This window comes from Idiotropiscis lumnitzeri, chromosome 10, assembly GCF_059441095.1.
Source record: "Idiotropiscis lumnitzeri isolate Australia: NSW breed Sydney's pygmy pipehorse chromosome 10, RoL_Ilum_1.0, whole genome shotgun sequence".
NCBI lineage: Eukaryota > Metazoa > Chordata > Actinopteri > Syngnathiformes > Syngnathidae > Idiotropiscis > Idiotropiscis lumnitzeri.
Window position 1 is genome coordinate 12,431,062 of NC_142400.1, and position 21,838 is coordinate 12,452,899.

At 38.6% G+C, this 21,838-nt stretch overlaps 1 protein-coding gene across 1 annotated transcript; it reads left to right on the forward strand.

Moving 5' to 3' along the window:
- Nucleotides 1-519: 519 nt before the first annotated feature.
- Nucleotides 520-21,354, forward strand: mtbp (MDM2 binding protein). Its single transcript, XM_088306750.1, has 23 exons — nucleotides 520-690; nucleotides 1,174-1,257; nucleotides 1,385-1,458; nucleotides 1,717-1,865; nucleotides 3,428-3,486; nucleotides 3,630-3,774; nucleotides 4,531-4,645; nucleotides 6,693-6,800; nucleotides 9,051-9,145; nucleotides 9,689-9,755; nucleotides 9,891-10,008; nucleotides 11,241-11,420; nucleotides 12,262-12,372; nucleotides 14,879-15,022; nucleotides 16,783-16,870; nucleotides 16,992-17,150; nucleotides 17,483-17,578; nucleotides 17,693-17,953; nucleotides 18,037-18,185; nucleotides 18,805-18,917; nucleotides 19,915-20,028; nucleotides 20,958-21,023; nucleotides 21,094-21,354. Exons 1-23 carry the CDS (start codon nucleotides 624-626, stop codon nucleotides 21,136-21,138), a joined length of 2,607 nt encoding a protein of 868 aa, XP_088162876.1. The 5' UTR covers nucleotides 520-623; the 3' UTR covers nucleotides 21,139-21,354.
- Nucleotides 21,355-21,838: the final 484 nt, after the last annotated feature.

The following is a 21,838-nucleotide window of genomic DNA, read 5'->3' on the forward strand; positions in this document are numbered from 1 at the left end:
ATTCAAAGTGAGTGCCATACAGAGATGAATTATTCTTAATTAATCTAATTATGAATTAAACATTTTCAGAAGCGTGCGCCTTTCGCCCGTAGTCAGCTGGGATAGGCTCCAGCACCCTCCCGCGACCCTGTACAGGATAAGCGGTGTGGATAATGACATGACATGACGTTTTCAGAAGCCCTTGCACTGTAATAGCTATAATCAGAATCACTGCTTGTTATTTTTAATATTTCTTGAAATTGTATTTTTGTTTGCTATTAGCTATAATCAAAATTCGAAAAATTTCCATCCCTGGAAAGCAATTTTTAAAACAGGCTCAAAGGCTAATCATGTGGTTTGGGGCTACCTGATTGGTGACCTACTTGGCTATGAAAAAAATTAAAGAAAAGGGAAAGGAGATGCATAGAATGTCACCTGTGATGTATAAGTGAAAAGTAAAGTAAAGTAAAAAAAAAAAAACAATAATATTTTTGTCCAGTGGGTGTCAGTCGTGTATTTTCCTCGCATTTACTTGCAAACATACGAAACAGAAGAAGAGTAAGTGGTGGGAAATTTGACAGGCGGGTGAACATTGTTGTCAACAGTTTTAAACAAACGCAGTTATATTCGCAAGATAACAGGAAATGGACAGATATGTGTTGGTTTTATCCCTATGTCAGGCGGATAAAGAAGTAACGCAGGAGTGTAAATGTAAGTTTCTGTACTGCCTTGTTTGAAATCACTGTATTATCATTGCATACTAACCTTTCGACCATGGTGGACTTGTTTAGCTAATGTTTGTGCCTAATAAAGACGAAACGGAGATTTACACTTGGCAAAAATTGACTTTTTAAAGACGGCTCAAACGATTACACGCTAACGAGATCGTCGCTGCCTGTAAGTTAGCTTTTTTATTTTTATTATTTCTGCTAACCCACTTCAATTTGTTTTTTGCAACAAGAGAAAAACGTCTCTTTCCATGTCACTTTAAAGTACAGTAATGTCAAGCGCACTGTTATCACTAAGACAACAACGCTAAGATCTGACTGATCAGCACGTCCTATCTTTTTCAATGGCTTCAGTTTGTGTTGATGCTGAACTGGACTAAGAATTGGTAGTGGATTTCAAAAGTGTACCTAATGTTGTGGCCAGTTATTGTGATTCTAAGTATACACCTAATGTTGTCTTGCACAGGTCTCAACCAACTGAAGCAAGTTTATGACCAAATTGTGGCATTTTCCCCTCAAGAAACAGCCAAAGGAATCTCTGTGCTCCCGGGTGACTATCTGTTTGTTTGTTTGTTTGTCTGTCTGTCTGCCTGTCTGTCTGTCTGTCGATCAATCGTCTGAGGTGTCATTTATAAAAGTATCATGTTACTGTAAAATTGACTTCCTCTTCTTCCTAGCATGTTCTCTCAGTGGAAGCCCTTCAGTTCAGAGGTGGTTCTTTGCTGTTCAGGCTTGCCATGGCGAAATGCAGGTAAAATTTTGGAGTTGGCGTCCCTCTAAACGCAATGTTGCTGTTTGTGCTTGTTTATTTTTTTGGGGGGGGGATGCAAAAATACCATGGCCTATACACACAAGAAAAATTAATTAACGGAGTCACAAGATACTGGTAAAAATACACAATGTCAAATATTCATGAATGGAATTCAAAGAATATACCGAATTTCAACACAATTAAGGTAATGTTTCATTGAATAAAAGCTCAAAATAAACATGTTCATACATGTTGTAGTTTTGCAGCTCAGACTGGGAAGAGGTGGGGGCAGTCCTCCAAAGAGCAAACAGTGAAGAGGAGAAGCAAACTACTTTGGAGCTGTGTGTTGGTGCCCTGAATCTCCAGGAGGGATCGGTTCAACAGTGTGACAAAGCAACTCTAACTGAGTAAGATTTGATTTTCTGTGCAGTTATTGTAATTTCTTAATGGTTTTGTCAAGTTTAGGCGTTTCTGCTTGTGTTTCAAATGGACAAAATTGACCAATATAAGCATTTAAAAAAAAAAAAGTGCGAGTAATGGACTCAAAGCATTCCTAACTTTCTCATTCTTTATTCTATTTTCAAAAGGTTTGTTTCATCGAGAAGCTTACTGAAACACAGAACTTTACAAGATATAGGAAACATGTCAGTTATTTTCAATAAATCCAAATTTAAATTAGAGAATGCATAAAACATGCATAGAAAAAAAATCATCAATATGAAATCTTTAAAGCCTTGGATTAACCAGGAAAATGTGAGCGGTTTACTGTTTTTTGCGGGTGCACGAATGGTGGATTTGTATTTGTACACTTGAATGACAAGAGGTTGATATTGAGATATATATATATATATATATATATATATATATATATATATATATATATAGTTTTTCTTTTTGGCACATCTTACAATTTTTTTTAAATTTGTTTTTACTTTTTTTTTTTAAACCAACGTCAGTCTTGTCAAATCCCAAATTATTTATATATATCACGTGACTGAATGTTTCACACTGACACACCGAATGAGGATTACATCACGTCCTCATATTTTGAAGCCAATCAATGTACAATTTCATTTTTGTACATATGCATTTTGGAGACAGTATTATTTCACGATGATATAAAATTGCACTTTGTGAAAGCAACTTTGATGTTACTATGGAGGACGATATAGAGTTGATAGGCATTGCAGTAAGGAATAAAGCCTTTTGATGTATAAATACACTGCGCATGTCAGAGATCATCTGCACATATTGAAAAGTTGAGTGAGTGATGTCTAAAAATGTTTAGAATTGATTGTATTAAATCCCTGTGGCATGTTTCAGTAAAAGTGCAAAAACCATGAATAAGGCTGCCAGGATGGCCGAGTGGTCTAAGGCGCCGCGTTCAGGACCCAGTCTCCCCAGGAGGCCTGGGTTCGAATCTCAAATTTCCCCATTGTGGGACTAATAAAGGGAATATTATTATTATTTCTGTAAATCGCATTGAATAAGTCCAACTAAAATATAGGTGTTGGATCTGTCAATGGACCAATGCATTTTGTGGTTCTGTTAGAATTGGTACTTAAACTGTTCTCATCAGCATGCTGTTCACAGTTTGATATCTGCAGTACCACACTCTTGCAAGGCTTCAAAAAGGATATTTTCAGAGGAAAGTGGCCACTGAGCTCAGAGTGTCACAGAGTGTCATCAGCATTTTGGAACATGGATAAAAAGTGACTGTTTGGAAAAGTACTGACCGCATGGATCAAAAACCTTTTGTGGATTTTTTTTTTCACATTACCTCCTTGTTCGAGACCAGCAAGTTTGTGCAAAAAGTACTGAAACCTTGAAGAGTTGCACAAATTTCGAGAAGGCCAACTTAAGTTGACCTGTAAATGTTGTATTGCATTTAGGCACATCTGAAATTTCACCCAAAAGCTGACTATCCTTATCCCAAAGAAACCTGTCCTGTTTGTTCTTTATTTAATAGGTTGCTCGAGGAGGCTGCGGAAGGAGTGCATGCATTGTCAGACAAACTTCCACCTCCGGGTACAGTCAAGCAATCCCTATTAAACCTTTTATTTCATTCAGGTTTTTTTTTTTGTGACGAAACAGTGTATCGTTTTTTATGTCCTTTAATACTATCATGTACTGTTCAACCATTTTTTTTTCTGCCTGACCCCTCCCCTCAGGTAAAGCGTTGTTAGATGTGTTGGTGTTTGGCTGTGATGAGGAGTGTCCTGCATTAAAAATCCTGCTACCATTGCTGGGAGCCCTCAGACACATGAGCTGCTGGCACTCGGCCAAGATCACTGTCATCACTCAGCACACGACAGGGTGAGAATTTGTGTTACCACTAGGGGGCGTTAGTGACGTAAACATGAGCAGGTGTCAAACTGGATTGTTGAAGTGCTGTTCGAGTTAATCTTCTCTTGAACTTTTATCTTTGACTATTTGGAAAAAAATGTCTGATCTCATTGATTAAGTAGTGGTGTCAAAATACGGCCGCAAGCGGGTTTGATCTGGCCAACAAGAAGATTTGGTAAAGTATAAAAATAAGTACGGCCCCACTGAATAAACAGCCGCACCATAATTTGCCAAATGGGCGATATTAGTTGCACACAAGTAAGATACATCTGTAAATTTAATTCAATGGACGTTCACCATAACCTCAGATCTTTTTATCCATCCATCCATTATCTGGACCGCTTCTCCTACGTACAGTAAAATTCAAAGTGTTATTCTTGATATTTACAAGCAATGCTCAGATGAGTAGAGTGAGTTGAACATGGAATTAGCCTGGATGTCACTATTTAAAACACAACCTTAAGTCATATTGTTTTATTGGAAAAAAAAATATATATGACATGATTGTGTTAAATATGACTCATTAAACTACTAGTAACACCAGGGTAACATGCAAATAGCAATAATCTGCGTAATATTGACGCCAATTCTTTTATGTTCTCGATCATGATTTTACTAAACCGGCCCACTTGTTAATAGATTTTCCTCCACATGTGGCCCCTGAGCTAAAATGAGTTTGACACCCCTGGCATAAAGTAAATGTTTATCATCTGCTCTTTGTCTCAGGTGGCAAAAAACGGCATCATACCTGAGTGCTGGTCTATTGCAGTCTACTGAGTTAACCTGTTGTATCAATGCAAGTGAACTTTGGAGAGGAGGCTTATTGATCAGAGAGAAGAAGGTAATGCTGGAGTTGTGTGTTATGCTTCTATTTGTTATATTGCATGCAGTTTGCAGTTCTATTTGCATATGTGTATTTTTTTTTACCTTCACTATTATTTGGCCTCAGGGTATTCATGGATAAAAATCTGTTTACCATGCAGCATTTTTTTCTTGGACATTACTTTGAGTGTTGCTCTCCAGTAATCACACTTGAAAGCAATGCTGTAAGGCAAATAACGTGAGATATTGTGGTAAATCATCCTGTCGTTATCAAATGTGTTTTCATGCAGTGTGTGTTCATGTATGTCCGGAATAATCATTGTGGAGCGCAAGAGAGTTGCATCCTTTTGAAACTGACTGGCCCGTCGCCTAAGTACTTTGTTGTCTTATTGCTATGCACGCTGGACAGCACAGCTCACTGAACCCACATGAGTTTGTTTAATGGCATCTTGCGTGATCTGGTCAAGCTCACAACATAATGAAAAACAAACAATATAACATCATAGTGGCATATATTGAAAATAATTAATTTATCCAGGAGTAATGCAGCGGAAAGCCTCTCATTCTTATTCTTATATACAGTTTTGGGCTGTTTAGGAATAAGTACAAACTTGGAAAAAAAAATAAAATATGTGTATGGTGTTTCTTTTACTGATAAGTAGTGTACATCACGTTAGAAAGAAAAAAAAATGTACAGTCGAAAATGATATGTATTGCTTCAGCTACAGTATAGTTTGCTAAAGTCAGATTATTGATCACTGTCTGTTATATTTCACGCTCAAAACATTTGAAATTTTACACCTTAAATCACACTGAATGTGAATATAGCAATCCCACCGCTTGTCGTTGACCTTTTGCAATAAGCTGCTGCTTGGAGATGTGTGCAGGCTTAGGCTGGCAGTTGGTGAAAGTTGCTCAGCGGGGGAGCGCAGGATGAAGGAATTCCCGGAGGACAGAAAACGAGCAAACGGGCCTCGTATTACAACATGTGTGTGCGCTATAAGTGTGCGTGTGTGTGTGCGCGCGGGTGCGTGTGTAGTATTTTTCCGCAACCAGAACGTATGCGATTCAGTTGGAAAGGAGCAGCAACTAATACTTTGTCAGTTGATGGATTTGCATTCAAAGATATTCCCTTGTAAATGTAAAGAAAAAAAATGAGTTGACTCCTGAAAGCATACTTTTCCACAATTTCAAAATATTTCAAGAAAGAAATATTTTGCTTTACGATGCTTTTTTATGCAGCTCTTGTAACGGCTAAATTACTCAAAGTGACTTGGGTGTCCTTATCAGAATCACTTGGTCATGAACCTGTAGCAGAATAGTGAAACTGTGATATCGTCTTGTAAGTGGCCAATTATTTGCACAATTACCGGTACAATGATAAATCTCTTGTAAGGCCTTTTACTTTTGTACAATTTTATTTTCCATTGGATGTACGAGATTTTGCCATGTCCTGTTCGCACTGGTGTTTGAACTACCGCGTGTGTAGTAGTAAATCAATGGGTAATACAAGATACATTTTTTTACACCACACTAAATTTGATGAAACAAGTCATTTTGATCATGCATATTCAATTTTCCTAATCATATTCAACATTTTTCATGTGTCCCTGAAATTGTTGCCCACAATACGGTAACCCCTAACCCTCTGATGTTTGCAGTGACTACATAACCAGCTTTTGGTCTTATTCATTGTAGGGTGAAACAGTGGATCATTGCAGATGATACATTTCAGAAATTTTAAATATATTTATCAAGGAGTACAATCAGCTTGTTAACTGAAGCATGTTTCTAAGTGACACTCCACCATTTTTCATAGCTAAAAATTGTTTCTTGAATTTTTTTCCTCCATTCTCATGACAGCCCTTGATATTAGTTGGGCCTGAATCTGACTCAACTGGTTGCTTTTCAAACATGCAATGTAATATTTTTTTTAAAGACAGTTTTTGACTTTTATACTGTCCATCTTGAGTTCAGCCTGAGAGACTACATATGAGCTAATCACCTGCTGCCACTGCTACCATATCTGATATTTCCTCTTCGTATTGTTTTTTTCCCTCATTCAGAATGTGTCAGAGCTTCGTTTCAATGGCTTTTCTCTGCGCACTCCAGAATATAAATCCAATTTCATGGAAGAGACGCACTTTACTGCAGACCACAAACTACACTCTGAGGTGATTTCTTACAACACGACTGCCTTTTCAAGCTTCATTCACTCTTGTTCAGAATCTCGATTGCAGAGGAACCTTTAATGTCTGAAGGCCCTGTAAAAATTGTAACCACAAATCTTAAGAATTCTGAAAATATACATCAAAAGACTGCCTTTTAAGAAACTTGGAGTGGAGAACTTAGTTCTCAACTTCTCATCATCTTTGTGAGTGATTTCATACATATGTTTCAAGACTAGACACAGTGAGCATTTACATGTTTAATTGTCAATGTGTACATTTGGAATATTACTCATCGACCCTGAAATGTAATTTAATCTTTATCAATTTAGTCACAATTTTATTCACAAGAAAAAAAATCTTAACGTAAGTAGTGTGTCGTGAAAGCAAAATAGCAAATGAAGCTTGTTTCTTCACCGTCACGTCTGTCAGGCATTTTTCAAGAACAAGTGGTTTTACTTGGCCTGAGAGTTTAAGCCATTTTTTTCAATGTAAAACCATTTCCCCCGTAAGTCCGGTTAAAATAATTTCCCATTCCCTTATTTCAAGAGTTGTGGGTGTTGTAAAAACCTTTTACCCTGATTGTTAAGATGGATGACATCACTGCTGCTTTGTGCCCTATAAGGGCACGAGTAATAAAGCCTACAACCCACCGTTCATGCAAGTAATGATAGAGGTTTGTGAATATGTGGCGCAGACCCCCGTTGTTTGTTTAAAAGGTGTATAGTGCTCAGTGTGAAAGCTATGAATTTATTTAGAGAGAACGCTGAATGTGAGACAAGGTCTTTAATAACAGTTGGTAGAGCGCTGCATTATAATGAGTTTTCTGATGTAGATTAATAGTCATAACAATAAAAACCAAGGGGTGTGCACTGTCCACGCAAAGTTATGGTTAGTATGGGGTCCATAACACATACAAAAGTATGCGTGTGCGTTAGAGAGATAGTGAGAGTGCGATCAGATGATAGCTCAGAGAAGCAGATGGTGGGGATCGTCTTGGCACATAATTAAAAAAAAACAAAAAAAAAACTGAAGGATAGCAAAAGTGTCCCAGTGCTGTTGTACAAACTATATGCTTGCGATGACTCCATCGTAATTGTGACTCTTCACTCACCAATGTGTTTGACCAAAGAAGACATGGTTGTCTCACTTCAAGGGGGGGTGGAGAATCCAGACAAATTTATCCAGTGAGGCATTTATAAGAATTACAAATATTCTTTCCAACATTTCTTTTGCTGTCCACATGAGAACCACTTTGTGATAGCAATTTGAGCTGCAGTAATGAGGCTTCGCATCATGTTCTTGTACTCACCATCAACCAATAAATTATCATTATGAGGCAAAATCATTGTGGTGCTGCACATTTCCACAACAGCTATTCAAATGGTACAGTAATGTATATAAAACAAAAATGCTTCATCAAAATGTGTAATAGTTACGAATACGTTGAATATAATGATAAGCGGTACAGATGTAGAAACGTGTTTGCTACAGCTTAGTGGGGAAAAATAAATAAATAAAAAGGTTTTGTTAAATGTGATTGCAGCCATCACAAATATATTTTGCGCCTAAGATGTTCGGCAGAACGTTTAAATAATTGCTTTAGCACATCAGTCTGGAGCCAGATTGCAGAAGTGACCTTTGACAGCAGCCTGAGTTGACTTTTTGGAAAGAAGACGCACTACATTACATTAATGAAAACAAACACCACTTGCTGATGTGGGCTTTAATTCTTCTTTGATAATTGTATTGGAGGTGTTTATTTATGACTGATTTGTGGTTACTGGATCATTCAGTTTGATTTGATTTAAATGAAGATCGTTGTCTTATGTAATAAAAAAAAAACAAAAACAGTAACTGATTTGCTTCAATGGACCAACTCAAAGGCTCCAACAAATAAGGTTACTGTATGTAATGATGTATTTATAATTTTAATCATCTACAATCAGAATCAGGATGTGAGTTATTTATTATAATGGTCCACGAAATCAAACAAGCGTTTTAGTTGTCTGCAGTTAATTTGTAACAACTGAAACAAAGTGGAATTCACTTTAACATTTAAGTCTTAGAGGGTAGTTGGATGAAATTAAACGTAATGATAGTGATGAAGAAGAATCCGAATGGCCCACATAGTCATGTTTATGTAATATTCTCATCAGCTGTCAGGACAAACAATTATTCAACATTTTTAGCTTCCAAGAGTGTTTGAGTAGAGAAATGTTGTCATTACTGTTCTTCTTGTGTTCCTGTTTGCAGGTCTTCCAGTACTACGCACCAGTTTTAGACCTTCTTCATCTGGTTACTCTGTCAGACCTGCCTAGCTTCCTGATGTCCAGCACACACTTAGAACTGTATCCTTACTTATGAATTCTGTGCTTCCATTCAATCAGTCAGTCTGTGAGAACCCCCACTTGTGTTCATAAGAATGCTGTGCCAATTGCGATTTCAAGGACCTGTAATAAGTTACACTTAGATGCAAGGCGTACAGATATGGATGTATGCAAATCAAGGAAGTCTTTAAAAGTCGGAAAACATTAAAGAGCCTGCAAACCAAAACCTCTAGGCTAGAAAAAAAAATAGCTTTTACCCCCCAACCTCTGAGCGATGACTGAACTTTGCAAAACACTGCCATGGTGCCACCACCCCCTCAACATCATCATAACATTCCTCATTAGGAAACGTAAGATTTGAGTTTGCCTTGTAATACACTAAAGATAATCACATTTTGCTGAATAACATTCAGTAATGTTCACAAGATATATTTTTGGCATGAGGCATAGAATATGGCTTCTCTTCTTTTGAAGCCTATTTTCAAATCATTTCAACTTCTTCTGCAGCACCCTCTTACTTGTCTTGCTCAATTTTATACACCTTAACAAGAAAAATAACTCAAGAGTGCTGTCTGGGAAGTCAGTGAAATCTAAACTTCTTTTGGAACAGCTGAAGTCACTCCGTGGAAAGGTACTGGACTGAACACTTCACAGCTTTCTTCGCTGTCACAACTTTTAACTTGACAACTTGAAATCCATTTTCTTCAATGAGAGGTTGTCTGTCAGGGGCATTGTAAGTGAATCAAATACACATTTATGTGCTCAGGTTGGAGCTTTGTTCAGCCTTTCCTGCAGCGTCACAGCCATCGCACAGCCGTCAGCAGGCCTAATCAGCTCCCAGCGCTGGAGAGAATCTCTCGCCAGGAGACCCAAGTCGTTGCTCAGTCAGTCCTTTCATTACCTCATTAAATGACGAGTCATATCTTGCATATGGGAAATAAATTGGTAACAGGAGCTACATTGTTACAGAAGATAAAGCCTTCTGTGGTACAATGCACTGTTGGAAGAATCCGCTATATTAAAGATATAACTGATACAACTTGATTGTATTCCTGTGAAAATTGTACTGCAGAAAAAAAAGCTGAAAAAAACCAAGATTGAAATATGATCTGAACATATTCTAGTGGATCTTAGGGATGTCCCGATCACACTTTTTGGCACTAGACTCTGAGTGCGCGTCTTTGGTTTTAAAGCTCTGCCAATATTAAGTCCTGATCCGATTCCTCGGCAATACATTCATGAAATTTATTAATAGCGCACATACAAATTGTCTCAAATTAATATAGATATGTACATCCAGACATGTATATACGGTACATAAATGTGTATATATATTAGTATATATTTATCCCAATTCAAATGCTTTTTGTCATACTCAAAATAAACAAAAGTTCTCTTTTTTTTTTTTTTTTTTTAAAGCTGATACTGATCTCCAACAACGAGGTATATTGGTCCATCACAGACATGTTTTATTATTTATTTATTTATTTATTTTAAATCAAGCATTATGTGCAGGTTGCGTTACAATTTTTTTTTTTTTTTTACATGTAACTACACAGTTCATTTTATACATGTTATTTCCTGGGGACACAATTGCCGCCAATTTGTCGATGGCCGATTCGATTTGTCTAAAATGACGAGTCCACTCAGCTACATACAGTAGTTTGTGGCTATTGGCATGACTTCTCTCATCAACAAACTACACTATTGATTTATAACTCATTAAATGCAACCAAGTGGGGACCAAGCTAGCTTGTCAACAAATAATTTACACATGTTAAACAATTTGAAGTTACGCTGTTGGATTTATCACAATTGCGAACATGCCTGTCGCTTTCTCAACTCTTATGCCGTTGTTCAGGGAGGCCGCTTTGTAGCAGTCAAGACAGACTTGGGCTATTTTCGATGAATCTTTTGGCTAACCCTGAATGTTTTCACATCATTTGTGTTTGCACTCTGTGACCTATAAATTTTCTGATAACACATCAGCTGAAAACCACGTTAATGGGACATCCTTAGTGGGTTTCGTATTGTAGTGCAGTAGCAAGTCTTACCATTATATCTTCTGCCAGAAGACTTTCTCTGTTTTGACTGACACGAGTGTTTCATCTTGCAGTACCCGATGTTGAGGTCAAGGGAGAGAGTTCTCACTACTTCCTGTTGGTCCAGGGCTCAGACAATACTGAGGATGGAGTCTGCACCGTCAGGGTGTTGCACTCTGACAGTCAAATTAATGGCGTCCCTGCCTTGGCAACATTCTTGGGGCTGCCTGGACAGAAGATGCTGTCATCATCAGGTATAGTGCATTATAATGCTGTATGCCTGTGTATTTCTGAGAGGCCTCGTTTACCGACATGTTTGTATAAGCACTTTGATGCATTTTTCCTATGATTTGTCATTGAGGAAAACACGTTGGAACCATGAAGAGCAGGGTTGTTCACATCAATATTCTCAATTTATGGTACTGTACTATAAAGTGAACGTTAGTAGTTCCTTTCACCTTCGCCCCATGGAAGGACAAGATGGAAGGGTTGTTTGCAGATGAAGTATTAATTGGGTGATTAGAGGAATTGTATTAATTGGATTGTTTGTTCAAAAAAATTCAATGGGAAGCGGACCTTGAAAAATTGCATATTAAATTGCAAAGAAAAGAGAAAAAGTCACAATTAGATTTTTTTTTTTTAATCTTTCAGCCCGAGTAAGCACTAATTTGTTCATTGGTCGTTTCTCCACGAGAATCACCTATTATTTTTTTTTGTGGATGTCCTTGTCTGCTCTAGATATATGATATCATATTCAAGAGAGTTTCTCCCGATTGTTAACATTTTATGCAACCTTCAGACAGACATCTGTAAAATACTTTAAACTATGTCCGAACTGTGCTTCCATGAGTTAGAAGTGGTCTTAATGCCATCACGATGCTTGTTTTTCCCAACACTCAAGTGTGGAAAACCATGACTATATTTTGGGGGTATCTTTATCTGCCATTTGTGCTAAATGTTGCCGACTGAAATTCCTGGCTTTGACTGAGCTTTAGATTGCCCCAATTGAGAATGAAGCTGTGCTTCGATCATTTCCAGCTGGACTGGTAATGACATTCATCCGGCCTTTTTCATTCACGGCTTTTCTCCATGCAGGAAGTACTGGAAACGACATCCTATCGTTGCCTTGTCTCCAAGGAGACGATCTGCTGAGGAGAGAACAGAAGGTGGCCCAGGTCCAGGCACTGGTAATTAAAGAATACTTCAGTAAGTACTTGTTCGATAAAAGCTGGTGACATGAAAAAAATAATGTGAATAGATTCAGCGAGATGTGGAATGTGGTACATCCCGAGCATATTACATTGTTAAACATTGTGGTTCATTCTATGTTTTATCAATAATATTGTCGTTAGATGTCAGGCTACTACACACACAAACAGATTTCTGTGGCGCCAATTTCAACTAAGTGCAATTCTAGAAAACTGTTTGCACCTGAGACCAAGCTTTGTCTTTTGTTCTGACAAAAATATTTCCTCAAACCTTTTACATCAAGGCCAAAAAAAAATCTTAATTTCCCATGAATAATCTTCCTTGGCCAAAGTTGCTACAACACATCATTGATTCAGTTTCTTAAACTTTTTTTTCCCTCTTCACACACTGTAACTGTGGCAAACTTTTAGTCTCTTGGAGTGCATGCTTTATAGTTGACCAACCATCTGAAGCCTACGTTAACTTTTTTGCGGGCTCATTATTGCCAAAGGTCATCTTAGTGTTTCCATTAATTGCGAGTTCACACCGATGCCGAACGTCTGCGCCGGCTAACATCCGAGCTTGCAAGTCAAAGACAGGAAAGTGTTTGTGTTGCTTTGTACAATATAGTCTTATTATAAGACTTGCGCTGAGATGTTCATTTATTTTAAACAAAGTTAAGGCCCACTCTTGTTTTGCGTGCGTACGCCACGAGTGCATGTGTGGACACACACTTCATTGGTTCAAGTGTTATTTTGCTCAAAATTTCATCTTATGTGCTTGTAATTGTGGCGCAAATCAAATCCATACTGTAGCCTATATGCAGAATGCTTATGTTGGGTTTTCTTTTTGATTTTTTTACTTTTTTTTCCCAAACATTTTACTGATGTAAATGTATTGCGCTTAAAAATGCTCTGTGCTTGAAAAGTAAAAATTGTACTGGACATGGTAAGCAAAAAAATACTGTAGCGGGTTAAAATAATAAAAAGCAGAGTTAGAAACTTCATTCTAATATGGTTGATCATATTACATGTTCTCGTACCAAACTTAGCGCCACGGCTCTCTGATCCCCCTTCTATGTTGTTCATGTGAAACACACACACCTTTTGTCAGCCTCGCAATCTGAGCGCCGCCGCCTCTTTATCACTCACTCACTCGCTCGCTCACTCACTCACTCTCCTTTGCCCGATTGTAGTTGAAGTCGAAAATCTGGGAGTCGTGCCCGCTGTTGTATCAGCCATTTTGGGGATTATTTGCAAGTGATGTTGGACGACAAAATGTCACACTTCTCACGCAAAAATAAAAACAATGACAACAAGAAACAAGAAAGATTTTTTTTCCATACTTGAATTGCTATTTCTTGGCTCATACCGCACCGTGGTTAGTGTGTTTGTGTGTGAATGTGTTTGTTGAATCCCAATAAAAGGCAACAAACCAATAAGTGCAAATGAAAACAAATCCTGGAATTCATGGAATGAAAGTAGATGAAGATGGATATGAGTTGAAAGCTATATCAAAATATTGGCTTTAAATGTTCGCTCCATTGTTTAATTTGCTTATGATTGAAGTTGTAATTTGCAGTAGAATATGGTCGTACCAGATGATTTTCTGAGTTTATCCCACTAAGAGCTAGCTAAAAAAGATAACTAAACATTTAGAAAACAGTAATGTCAGTATAAATTATGCTGATTGAGGTTCTGTCACCATAAACAAAGACATTGTTTCTTTGTTTGCCTCTTTTGTCGCTACAGTGAAACGGGTCGAGCATCATCCAATCAGTAGCCTCGCTCAGCTTCCTCATTATTGCTTTAGGCTCTTGCTGGATGACTTGCAATATCATTAATTTACAGACACACAGCAGACAAAGATAGTGAAGCTACAGTGCAGTATAGCGAGATTAAAGAAAATGAAGTTTTTCAACCTTGAGGAAACAAACTCCGGCTGCGCTTTGACAAGATTGCGAGGAGAGCTGACATACCACAGGGCTAATTGAAAATTGAAATATACAATGATTTCACATTATAGTGAGGAGGGCGCCTGTCTAGTTGCCAAAGTTAAGAAGGAACATGGAAATGGAACAGCAAGTTTCATTCCTGTCAGAAAATTTTTAGTAAGAAAAAGTTGTTTTGAATTGTTGTCTTTAAAGTAACCTGAACTTCCGAAGTACAATGAATGCTACTGGGGCGGACAATACAGTGTTTATAACATTTTATTCTCCTTATTTTACAACATGAGTTGAGTAGTGGAAGTCATTGCTTTGTGCTAATACATTGAATGTAATGTCCTTGCCGCGCGACTATAACAATGAAAAAAATATTGTGTTGATGTTCTCAATTACATTGACTACACAAGCTCATCGAGATCCGGATAAGTTTAATGAAGAGACTACTACTCCACTTAAAAATGTTTGGATCCAGATGATTTTATTTCATGCAACCACTTGATGAAATCAAAATGAGGAAATGAAACACACCACTTTTTACAGTGTGCTAATGAGAACTTGTGTGTCTTTTTGTGCCTCCAGGACAGAAAAAAAAGTCCTCTTCAGTCCCACCCAATGACTTGAAGGTCATTCTGAGCATGGCTAGGGAGCAATACTTGAAGATGACTGACTTTATGCTTCCCCCGGCTTCTTCCCTGTTTGACAGCTTGGCCACTAAGCACCCAGGTATGATTAGCGTGATACAGTTTGATGCATACATTCTGAAGTCTAAAACCACCATGCCGAATTTATGCAATACTCACTAGGAGTGATGAATTGACTTGTTGAACTTACAAATGTCTGTCTAAAATGTAACGAGTGAACTCGGAATGTAACTTGCTTCTGTACCTGACCTTTTAGATTGAATGATGTACTCAATTTAAAGATGATCAACAATATCAGAGCTGGGCACTTTTTTTTTCTTTTTTTTTTTTCACTTCTTTGCCGGTCAGTCCCACGGCCTCTGGCTACGACCTTGGCACCGTTCCGGCCTTGACCATCCGGCCATATTCATCCCCAGACCCAGTTACTGCCCCCGCCCTCGTACCCCACAAAAAAATAAATAAATAAAGCGTCATGCTTGATGCCACCACAGGAGATATGTACGCACTGTTGGTAGTGGTGTTTTTGACGTGTTTGGAGGCAATTTTTGTCATTTGTCAATTTTGCTGAGTAGGTTGAGAAACACACCTCAAAACGGGTGTCCGGCCAGGCCGGACTGTCGGACCGTTCCGCCCCCGGGACGGACTGCCCAGCTCTGAACAATATGAACAATGCGGTGCACATTGACAACGTATATTACTGTCAAAGAACTTACTGTTCCTCTTGCAGTTTCATAAAGCATTTTTTCTGACATGACGATGGATGGGTTCTTTCAAAGCTCTGTATCTGTGAGTTCACGTCAGCAATGCATTTAATTGCAATGACTCTCTTTACTCTCCCGCCTTCAGATATGCCTGCACCCGCCCAATACACGTGCCAGGCCAGATAATTGTCTTTTGGGTATTTTCTAAATATTTTTTTTCCCTGGAATTTTTCTCCACATTTTCCCCATCCCCCGAGGGAACATAGAATTACTTTTTATCAGCGTTCTCTATAGAATCTTTTGGGTTGGTAATGAATTTGGGCGGTTTTGCGTACCACCTGAGATATCCTTGGCCCTGCCATGGCACCCACCCAGGAAAAATGTTGTAGCTTTGCCGGTGAACCTCAGTTCATCTATGGCCATGAATCATCCCCTATTTGCATCTGCTAGAAATCGTATGTGTGTTGCATTTACAAAGTCAATGAGCCGCTACAGAATATGGAATTGTATTTTGCTCTGTGACAAAAACATTTTGAACAAGGCACTTGGTGCTTTCAAATCAAATCAATCAAACTCTAATTGAGTCGTCTTTGTATTGATGAAACGATTCAGCTGCAGCGAACCAAAAATGCCGTTTGCGTCTACGTTCCGTCATTATTTCATGGCACACTCTTAGGAGCATGTGGACGTGTGTTGATGCCCAATGTACACGTACAGTTGCAGACAAACTTTTAACCATGGGCAACCAATCGTTAGCACGGGGAAGGTACCCACAACGAATGAATGTCCAACCATCATGGGTTAAGCATCTGACCTGGTTCAAGCTCAATGTTTGGATAAGCGCTGCAATCCATCATACAGTGAATCTTACCATATAAGGCATGCACATGGAAGGAGCTTTGTAGGTTTGTTTATGATCTCTCCAGAGGTCTGTTGTTGCCATTACGAAATGTTTTCCTTGATTAGTAAATTAGCTGAGATGTACATCTCACGCATGTGTTTTTCTAACATTCATCTTGTTCTTTACCACAACTAAAAGGTCAAGTTATGGCTCAACATCACAACAGCAACTTAATTACGAAGCTGAGGGCCAATGTGATTTGACTTGCTCCACTCAGTCCAACTTATTCCCTTTTATCAGAAACAATGACCCACATTCAATCTATTTGGCCGGAGAGGAGCGTCCTACACAATATTGAGAACCTGCAGAAAAGACGACAGAGGAGAAGGTAAGTCATACTGTGTGGCATCTAAATGATCTCTTCACGGCATTGTGAATTATTCAACTTTCTGTTTGTCCATAAAGCATGCGGCATACTGCAATTACTAATATTTTGTATTGTGCCTTAGACTTAGCTTGTTAGGTCCCGGCTCCAGTGACAGCCTGCTGGGTCCTAAAGACTGTCCTAAGGGTTCTACTACCTTACTGGATGCCAAAGAACTTTTAAAACACTTCACACTCGATGGCAAGCCGACCAGTGAGCTGCAACCTCTGGCCCTTATTAGATGGTAAAGCAAGGCACTGTTTAACCCTTTTTTTTCAGAACATATAGAATGGCATTTGAATAGGACACAAAGGGAAAAATTATATATAAAAAAAAAAAAAAAAGATGACCATGTTTTTATTGGCAGGTAGGGGGGAAAAAAGGCAAACAAAATGACTGTGTACTGTAGTTCATTGCTAAGAAGCTCAGCCTAGGTGAGAATTTTGTTTTGATCATTAGTCTACCTCAGCAAAATCCGTGTGACCTTTGTTGGAACACAATTTAGAGGGAACCATGATTCATTGTGTCTGACAGACCATCTCATTCTACTCTATTCTCTGTGCTGTTTTTCTTCAGTCATAATGTGTGCCAGTTGTCACCAGACTTGTCTCCGGGGAGTGCCAGCAAGATGCCCTTCAAAAAAGCCACAGCCTCCCATTACCACGGCATAGAGTAAGTATCTACCACCTCATATTCCTTTGTGAGGTGGTGATTGGATTCTTTTCATTTCACTTTTTTTTTTTGTATTTCACCGTCTGCTGGCTTCCTATCTTTGCGTTTATATAGCTTCTGCCTGGATGACCAGCGCTCCTTGGACCGAGACCAGGCTTTTGTACGGCTTCAGTCCCGTCTCATCCGCTACGAGACGCAAACCACCTGCTCCAGGGAACCGTGTGTTCTACCGTTTGCGACCAGCCCCGCCCCTTCTCCCGCTGTGATGTCAGAACCAGGAAGTGTACCTGATGGGGAGACTCTGCAGAACGCTGATGTTGTCCGACTCAAACGCAGGGCCTGGGACACAGATGTTGGAGGCTATCACCGCAAGAGGTAATTGGAGGCTTGAATTAATGCATGATTTGGTGGAATCACTTCAGTGTTTAACTGTGTAACAAATGAAATGAATGATATAGGCAGTCCAAGTCAGAGAGCAGCGACTCAGTCTGTTCTCAGAGCAGTGGCAGTCATGGAGCACACCGTCTCATCAACTCGCAACAGCAACCTCCTAGATCCCTGTCGGTTTCTTCTTCCAATCCCTCTTCCGCTTCAAGAACATCATCTGGTAAAGCCAAATCAACCTAACCGTAACCGAAAAACGTTAACAGTTTTTACACGTTTTTTTCCTGTACACAATTTTGGAGAAACGCACCAACACAATGACCCGTTTAGCATTGTGGAAGCGGAATTTAAGTAAGCAAAACATATATTACAATACAGTTAAAAACATCTTTGTTCGTTTTCTGCCAATACATTGGTACCCTGACTTAAACGTTAATTTTACGTTTGTGGAATATGAGTTCAGCAGCAAAACGCACCTGTTTTTACCCATCTCAGGGCGCCCATTTTGTCTCTTCTGTCAACTCAAAATGACATGATAGTTGCTTCGGGCTCAGGTAAGGCCATGACTGGTCGTTTTTCTGAGCCCTAATGCTGTATTAATCGGAATGTTGTGTTTAGACTAGTGGAGGTGCATAGAACATATTGCAAGGAAAATATTTGGGTTGACTTTCCCTTTGATTTTTGTTTTCCTTACACATGAGCAGCAGCTTATTAAAATCTTGGGTTATGTCTTACCTTTGGATCACAATTAAAAGCAAAAAAAAAAAAAAGCAATGCCTCGTAAGTCAAGGTTATTTTTTACTCGGCATTTCATCGTATCTTTCTCCGTGGTTTCTTCACAGGTTTGCCGAATCAATCTTCAGCTGATAAACATAAAGCGCAGGAGCGGAAGTCTGATCGTAGGCTGATAGGCAACAACAATGCCAAGGAATCGCGTTCCCAGAAACATAATAGGGTGAGTTTATGTATGTGTTGCTTAGAAAATGATTACAATTTAGTTTAATTACTCACAACATGATTATTTTTAACACTTTGTGACTTAGTGAGTCATTTTCCTTTGAAACGGTTGCTTTTAAAATCCTTAGAAGAGAAACATTACCCACAATTTTACAAATATTGTAACAACTTGTGTGAAGTAAATTCATTATAAGAAAAATGGAAAACATTTTGCAGACCCCCTGAAAGCTTTCATGAATAAAAGCATTTAAATCAACAGCACCACTTGCGAACACACACACCCGCTCACACACTGGAGGCCGACAACAAATTCACCCACACTCCATCCACCAAATGAGAATTGTATAATAGGTTCAGCGAAAACAAATGATGCATGTTTTGGATGTTATCACTTGCTGTGCTTGCAGCTTATTTACAGCCTGCACATGCACACACATGGAAATGACACATGACTATGCGCTCACTCTATTACCTGCGCACACGTCGCGGGCTGAATCACAACCTTGATGTGTTCTGATCTGTGAACATTATGCTAACAGGAGATGTGTGCAGTCAGCAATACTAATGCGCAGGCGTCCGCACGTGCACAAAAACGGTTAAAAAGCGCCAGCAGTTCATTCAGAACAGAGATTAAAAACAGTCTCTTTTGGGGAAGTGAGAGGCACCGAGGATCTCTCGAGTGTTATTTATGACGTTTATTCAGATCAGCCGCTGTCGAAAGAGTGAAGGCGGCTTACTTCCGAGTGTGTGCTGTCAACTCTTTCGGTAAAACTATGTGCCTTTTACCTGAGATCTCCCACAATCGTTTTAAAGACAGTAAGGCCATTCTACTTCAAAGCCATGGCGTTTTGACATCCATTCTTTATGAAGGAGGCCTTGCTAAAATTAGTTTCTGTGAAGTGGGTTGACGTTTGGCGATAAGGGAATTAACACAAGTAGATTTAAGGTTTTAGTATTGTGTCCATGAAAATGTGTGTGTCCTCTGTTGCCCTCAGATGCTGCAGGAGGTAGTCATTAAAACACTCAAACAGCACGGGATCAGTGCCGAGCATAAATGCTTTGAGGCTTGCAGCAAGAGACTGTTTGATATCTCCAAATTCTTTCTCAAGGTTGGTGCCCACACACACTCGGCGCTGTCCGCTTGTTCACTCTGAACTCTCTTTTAGTCATTTGGCTCCCTCCCGCCAGGGCTGAAGTGTCCACCATATGTTGTTTTTTTTTAGTTACAAATTTGTGCAACAAATAAACCTCAATGGGTACAGTTTGACTAAAGCTCCCTTGCTTTTCTTCCCAATATTTATTTTTTATGTATTTTGTGCTCCCATTTTAAATGGGACTCATAATGAAAAATGGCCAAGCACTTAGATCTGTGGAGAGCCGGAACACCCACTAATTGTGAAATTAAATCAACCTAATAAATCATTGGCTATTTGCCTAATTTTTAAAATGTGTCTGTGAGCGAGATGTTATGTGCCTACGCCGCACTCTTGTAACATAATAACAGACTAATTACCACCATAGTCATCCTGAACTGAGTTTTTCAGTCAATGACTTGACACATAGGGTGGTCAAAGATTCAGAACGAAAGAACCACTTTCACATGATGGCCGAAGCACGTTTTTGTCGATATATATATATATATATATATATTAGCTTTTGATTCTCCCGTGGTGGCATATATATATATATATATATATGAGGGATCAAATGGGCTGAAGGGCTGAAGTGTTAGCACAGATTAGCGTTAGCTAAATGATGTTAGCATTAGCTTTTGATACATATGTTATAATAATTTTTGTCTAACTTATGTACGCTATTTTTATTTTATTATATTTCTGAGTGGTAAGGGCATTTTAAATTTTCAGGACACTGATTTAAAAATAATACATCTTGAAAAACAAACGTTATTTTTTTTACTTGTTAGACCGCATTACTTTCTGTATGTTTTAGAGGAAGCTTTTTTTAAACTTTTGAGCTTTGACTTCAAATCTTCACTTAGCTCGATAAAAAGAAAAAGCGTGGAAACGTTTGTTCTCAGGATCTGAAGACGTCCCGTGGTCTGCATGATGAGATGAAGAAGGCAGCTGGCAGCAATGCTAAACAGGTACCATCAACACGCATCAGTGTTGCCTTCCACACATGAACTCTTCAACTCATATGTTGTGTAATCATAGGTCATAGACTGGGTGCTGGAGAAGACCTTGAAGAATTCAAGATGACTTCTAGTACTTCTTTAAAATGTCCACTTTGAAATGTTTTCCTAGTTTGATGATTTTTATTGTGTCAATTTTAATTTGCTTTTAAAAAGCCCCCTGTTGTTTTAACTGCAATCATCTCACTCTCTCGCTTTCTATGCATGTATATAAAATCAGAATTTTCACATTTCATCGGTTTTACTATGTACCATTTGTACGACAATAAAATTTTAGCATTTCCTTTCCTTTTTGCTTGTATGCAACCATTTAATAGCATATTTATAAGCAGCCCTTAATATATCTTATTAGTTTGTTGCTGTGTTATTGTAATCTTTAGGCCAATGATGTGTATACAGTGGAATCACAAAGGTACCAGTGATGGCAATGTACAGTGTGATGATAACCATGCAACTTGAAATAGAACTTTGCAACACAGAAACGTGACTGGCAGCCCTGTGCAGTTTGACCTGTATAATCATTTAAAGATCATTTTACATATGCGGATTAATTTTATCAAGCAGATGCTAATATTAACAACAAGAAAGCATAACGGCCTATGACTTGCATTGAAATGACCAAAGAAGCTTAGCAACAAGCACATTCTTATGCAAATTTTTTTTTCCCCCACAACCTATTCCGAATATACAATTTCTTAGACGGTGCATTGTGACAATGCAATCACAACGCTCAAGATATGCCCTCACGCTGCCGGCAGACAGACATT